At 47.8% G+C, this 6,261-nt stretch overlaps 1 protein-coding gene across 1 annotated transcript; it reads left to right on the forward strand.

Annotated features, from left to right (window-relative positions):
* Nucleotides 1–344: 344 nt before the first annotated feature.
* LOC6033024 (putative ATP-dependent RNA helicase DHX57) lies at nt 345–4,651 on the forward strand. Its single transcript, XM_001843475.2, has 3 exons — nt 345–552; nt 614–4,262; nt 4,325–4,651. The coding sequence occupies exons 1-3, from the start codon at nt 485–487 to the stop codon at nt 4,466–4,468; spliced, it is 3,861 nt and encodes a 1,286-aa protein (XP_001843527.2). The 5' UTR covers nt 345–484; the 3' UTR covers nt 4,469–4,651.
* Nucleotides 4,652–6,261: the final 1,610 nt, after the last annotated feature.

The raw sequence follows: 6,261 nt of genomic DNA on the forward strand, positions 1-6,261 counted from the left end.
CCCAAAATCTCGGAGTGCATATTTTTTTTCATAATAACGGTATTTTGAGCACCGTGATTATATTCGGGATATTCGCTCGATATTCGCATCAAATTTAGAACTCGAGGTAGATGCTTAGATGTAGGATTGAGATATAGAGTTTTTTTTTTATTTTGTTGAGGTTGTACATTTTATGAAATCCTTAGTTTATTTCAAAAAAAATTACAGCAAAAAGATTTTTTAGTTTGTTTAAAAAACTACGCAATTTCAGTCCGATCCCCTCTCATAGAGCCGCTCTCCCATTTCAGCCGCCCGGCGGCTCCATTCAATCACCAATGAAACAGCTGACTTTGACAGTTCTCCACGCCACGCACGTCAACGCGTTTTCGCGATTTGTGCTGCTCACTTCAGCAGCAGTCTTATTTTTACAAAATTGCACAATTTCACGTATTTCAGTGATTCATTTCGTGACTTTCTTGCAGCGAGTTCCTTCCACAATTACATTATGGACGGAGACAGCCGGCAGCTGATAAGCGATTGCTTCCTACGCACCGTCGTGGATCCCCGGTCGACGTGAGTATTTTTTGAATTTTCTTAATTTTGAGTTTGTTTACTAGTTCGAATATTCCGGTAGGAATGCACCGTTGGATCCGCCTCCGACGAAGGCGCCGGTCAAGGTGGAACTGCAGGTGTTGCGGTTGAAGGAGGACTCGCAAACGCTGGTGATGGACACGCTGCGGGCGATCCACGGGGATGCGTTTCAGCTGGGGGACATTTCGCTGTACGAGGATAAAGGGGGACGGATGAAGAAGGCCTACTGGCAGGACCGGGGGAATTTGGTGATTCAGGGCGGGTGCGATTACTCGGACGTGCGGAAGACGGGATCGTCGTCGGAGGACAAGTTCCGGATGTACGCGCTGCTGAAGCTGGAGAGTTATGGCTTTGCGAAGGCCCACTGCGAGGAGGCGTTGGACCACTGCGAGGGGGACATTGATGGGGCGGTTGGGTTGCTGTTTGAGAAGTACTTTCCACCGCCGGTGGATTTGGAGCGCGTGCGGGAGTGTGATGTGGAGGGGGAGGAGCTGGAGCAGATGAGGAACGATGAGAGGGAAGCGCTGGAGTCGATTTATGACACGTTGTTTGTGGAGAAGGAACGGAACCGGGTGTGGCAGTTGAAGTTTAAGATTGACCACCTGTTGGCGCACAGTCCGTCGGAGGTGCGGAAGATGGAGCAGAAGCGGAAGCAGCAGGAAGAGGAGGATAGGCGGAAGTTTTTGGCGGCGAAGGAGAAGCAGAAGAAGGCGAAGAAGGAACCGTGTTGGAACTTTGCGAAGGGGAAGTGCCGGTACGGGAATCGGTGTTACTACTCGCATGGAGTGGGGGTGGAGGAGGATAGTGGATCCAAGGAGAGAAAGGAAAAAGTTGAGGAGGATCCGAATTGGTTTTATTTGGAGATACGGTTTCCGAAGGAGAGCAAGTATCCGTACGAAGCGCCGTTGATATTTCTTAAAACGACCTGCGCCGACATCCCGGCGCAGTTGCTTTTGCGCGTGGCACGCGCCCTGGTGCAAGAATCGATCAAAATTACTCAGGACGGCATGCCGTGCGTGTACTCGACGGCGGAATTGCTCCAGAATGACGAAGAAATCGCACGATTTGTTGAGCTTGATCGGTATCAATTTCCAGATCCTCGACGGTCACTGTTCTACACACCGGAAGTAGACGCCATGAACAACGTCAAGATTGAGGACCTCCCCAGCCACAATCAGATGGGCGCGACGAAGCGAAATACCGGTCCGAAGGTCAACCCGGAGCAGCTCCGTCGAGAAGACCTAAACATCATCAAGAAGTTCCTCGACAAGCAGAACAACGCCACGTACAAGGAAATGCTGCGCGGCCGGAAGCAACTTCCGGCGTGGAGTAAAATGTCCGAAATCATTCACGCCCTCGAGATGCACTCGATCCTCGTCATCAGCGGTGAAACGGGTTGCGGCAAGTCCACCCAGGTTCCGCAGTTCATCCTGGACAACTGGCTGCTGCAGTCGTCCCAGCTGGACAACGGCAACGGGTCGGTGCCGCACGTGGAGATCATCTGCACCCAGCCGCGCCGGATATCGGCCATCGGAGTGGCGGAACGAGTCGCGGAGGAGCGCGCCGAACGGATCGGTAACACGGTCGGCTATCAGATTCGTTTGGAGAACAAGATTTCCGCGGCGACGCGGCTCACCTTCTGTACGACGGGGATATTGCTGAGGCGATTGCAGTCGGAACCGACGCTGGCCAACGTGACGCACATAATCGTGGACGAGGTGCACGAACGGTCGGAAGAGTCGGACTTTTTGCTGCTGATTTTGAAGCAGCTGCTTGAGAAGCGGCCGGATTTGAAGGTGATTCTCATGTCGGCGACGCTGAACTCGAACCTGTTTTCCTCGTACTTTGGGGACATTCCGGTGCTGGAGATTCCCGGTCGGACGTTCCCCGTTGAGCAGCTCTTTTTGGAGGACATTTTGGAGCGAAGCGGGTTTGTGATGGAACCCGACTCGCAGTTTTGCCGGAAGTTGCGCAAAGGGGAAGAGGAGCAGCTGCTGCAGGAGCTGGAGTACGCGGACGTGAAGGCGGCCCAGGCCGCTCCGGCCAAGAGCATCAAGGATGAAAACTTGAAGATGGCGGACATATTCGCCCGGTATTCGGACTACTCTCCGAAGACCTGCAAAACGCTTTATTTGATGGATCCGCTGCGAATCAACCCGGAGTTGATCGAGCACGTGCTCTCGTTCATCGTGGACGGTTCCGCCGGGCACGGCTGGCCCCAGGAGGGAACAATTCTCATCTTCCTGCCTGGTTTAGCCGAGATTCAAACCATTCACGAAGCACTGACCGACAGTCGTCAGTTTGGACCACGTGGTGAGGGCAAGTACGTGCTGGTCCCACTCCACTCAACCCTGACCAACGAAGAACAGGCGCTGGTGTTCAAGAAAGCCCCCAAGGGCAAGCGAAAAATCGTACTCAGCACCAACATCGCCGAAACCTCGGTCACCATCGACGATTGCGTCTTCGTGCTGGACTGTGGCCAGATGAAGGAGAAGCGGTTCGACTCAAACCGCAACATGGAATCGCTCGAAGTCGTGTGGGTTTCGCGGGCGAACGCACTCCAACGGAAAGGTCGAGCAGGTCGTGTGATGGCCGGAGTTTGCATCCACCTCTACACGCGGCCTCGCTTCACCAACCACATTTTAGGACAACCCGTGCCGGAGATTCATCGGATACCACTCGAACCACTTTTGCTACGCATCAAAACGCTGGAAACCCTCAAAGACAAATCGCTGAAAGAAGTCCTCATGGCCACGATCGAACCGCCCAGCGTGGAAAACATTGACGCCGCCAAGAAGCGCCTCGTTGACGTCGGAGCGTTCGACCTCCACGAACAACTGACCCCCCTCGGCCACCACCTGGCCACCCTCCCCGTCGACGTCCGGATAGGCAAGCTGATGCTGTTCGGCGCCATCTTCCAATGCCTCGACAGCGTACTCACCATCGCCGCCTGCCTCAGCTACAAATCCCCCTTCGTGGCGCCCTTCTCCAAACGGGACGAAGCCGACGCCCGCAAGCGTCAATTCGCCATCGCCAACAGCGACCACCTCACCATGCTAAACGCGTACCGCAAATACAAAGAAACCACCAAACGAAGTCGCTACGCCGCCCAATGCTACGCCGAGGAGAACTTCCTCTCCACCCGAACCCTCCACACCATCGGCGAAATGAAGTACCAATTCCTCGAGCTGCTCGTCTCCATCGGCTTCGTCCCCGTCGACCTCACCAACCGTCGGGGAAAATTCGTCAAAGACGACCTGGCCGAACTCACCGGCACCGACATCAACGCCAACGGCGACAACAACCGCCTCCTCGCCGCCATCCTCTGCGCTGCCCTCTACCCGAACGTCATCAAGGTCCTCACCCCGGAAAAGTCCTTCGTCGGGGGTGCCAGCGGCGCCGTCCCCAAACTACCCGCACCCTCCGACCTCCGCTTCAAAACCCAGCAGGACGGCTACGTGAACCTGCACCCGTCCTCGATCAACTCCTCCTGCGGACACTTCCCCTCGCCCTACCTCGTGTACCAGGAAAAGGTCAAAACCTCGCGGATATTCATCCGGGAAACGACCATGGTCCCGCAGCTACCGTTGGTACTGTTCTCCGGCAGTGACCTGCGCATCGAGCTGCACGGCGGCGACTTTGTCATTCTACTCGAGGACGGGTGGATCGCGCTGCAAGCGGAAACGCATCAGGTATGATTACAAAATCAACTTGTACCAAACAATCTTTAAAACGTTCTAATTGTTGAAAATAGGTGGCAGAAATGATGAAGTTCCTGCGGTTGGAGTTGGCGAAAATGCTAGAACTGAAGATTGCCGATCCGCTGTTGAATTTGGCCAACCACGAGCATGGGAGGAAGGTGATCGGGACGATCGTGCAGTTAATCACGAAGGAGTAGAAGCGTGGAGGTGTGTGTGTGTTGTTAAAAGTGTTGGTGGGTGGGTGTGCCGCTGTAACCAAGTTACACTTGTGGAGAACGCTCGCGTGTATTGGAACTTGTTGTACTATTACTGTCTATTTGAAGTAGAAAAAAGAAATATATTTAATGGTCCGTATTTAGAGAAGAATGTTTACAGTCAAATAAATGCTCATTTATTATTTAGAACTAAAAGAAATACAGTCGATGAAACTGACAACCAAATTTCTGCCCAGTCTCAACTCGAGGGGAATATTGCGATTTGGGATCCACAGAAACACGTGCACTTTGAATGTTTCAAAAATATTAGGCAGGTGCGGAGCTCCTGGCAACAATTTAATTGAACAAACTTTTTCAAACAATATAAGGCCGTTGCAAATATTTTTCAAAGCTTATGTCGCACCCCCCCCGGGGTTGCTTTATAACTTTTATTACAAATCTTTAGGCTTAGTGATTTTTCACGCTTAAAAATTGCAAATTTCACGAGGACCGTAATTTCAAAACATCAAATTTCACGGAAATTTCGCGGAATATGAAAAATGTTAAAATTACTATGAAAATTTTATGTTTAAATTACAGAAACTAATTATTATATTTTATTATCATTATATTTTATTCTTAAATAAACTAAAAAATCATTACATCATTTGAACAAGACACAAACATAACTGTTCCTAATTTCCAAAAAAGTGTGCATCTATTTTATCTTTTTACATTTCATGAATTCCATATCAAAGCAAGATTTATCAATCTTGTCTATTCAAAAGTATTGAATTTTTTTTTTATTTTCTGAGACATTTTGCTCAGTAAAAATGTTTTTCAAAGGTTTCATCTCACTTTTCAAAAACTAAATTAGAAATTAATGGGCAAAAATAATTTAATCTGTAACGCAATCTTCAAAATTTTATTCAAAATCATAATAGAAAACAAAAAAGGGGGTTTTTGTTTAACTTCCACCGAAGCCATCTACCCAAACAATCAAGTATCGTGAAAATTAGACAAGACTCAGAAAAAATCTGAAATTCCTGAAAAATAAATCAATTTGATTTAAAAAAAAACTGTGCAATCTTTCGAAAAAAAAATCACAATATACTTGTTCAGTCAGTTTTGACATGTTTTGGTTGAAAAAAACAACATTTGTACAAAATAAAACTTTTTGAAATTACAATAACTGAAGTCAAACGATGATGTTACCTTCCTTGTGATAACTTAATTATTTCGAGAAAATGTTTTTTGCTCGAGTGATTTTTGTTACAGTCATCCCACATATTCGGAACACCCACAAATTCGGAACACTTTTGTGGTAATTTGTCAATAGAATCCAACATGCAACTTTTCTGTCGACCCTGCTATTTTAGGGACTTTATTTGGACATTCTCTTGCTACTTCACTAGTAAAAGTAATACTTTTTAAACATAAACTGCATTTCAAGACTATTTTATCCAGAGCACCAAAACACTGCCTCCAAATTGCCTGTTCCATGATTGTGGGATGTTATTGTGCCTCCCACAATTGTGAAACACCTGAATTAAACTGATATTTTCACAAAAAAGTTATCAGACCATTCATAAAACATTACTAAGCATGAGTTTTATTGGATTCAGAGTGCAAAGTCATTATTTTGTAAAAAATATGTACTCCTGGAGAGAAAAAAAGTTTGTTTACATCGTAAGAAAAAAGTGTTCCGAATTTGTGGATTTCAAGGGTCAATGTTCTTCTTTGAAAACTTGATATAAAACGTAAAAATGTACAGCCGGTCTATACATCAATCGAAA

Source organism: Culex quinquefasciatus, chromosome 3, assembly GCF_015732765.1.
Source record: "Culex quinquefasciatus strain JHB chromosome 3, VPISU_Cqui_1.0_pri_paternal, whole genome shotgun sequence".
NCBI classification, from domain to species: domain Eukaryota; kingdom Metazoa; phylum Arthropoda; class Insecta; order Diptera; family Culicidae; genus Culex; species Culex quinquefasciatus.

Bases quoted from the DNA above. Each gene is read 5' to 3' on its own strand.
- LOC6033024 (XM_001843475.2), top strand. From the start codon at position 485: ATGGACGGAGACAGCCGGCAGCTGATAAGCGATTGCTTCCTACGCACC. The intron at 553-613 runs GTGAGTATTTTT...ATATTCCGGTAG, and splicing joins GTCGTGGATCCCCGGTCGAC to GAATGCACCGTTGGATCCGC. The intron at 4,263-4,324 runs GTATGATTACAA...TGTTGAAAATAG, and splicing joins TGCAAGCGGAAACGCATCAG to GTGGCAGAAATGATGAAGTT.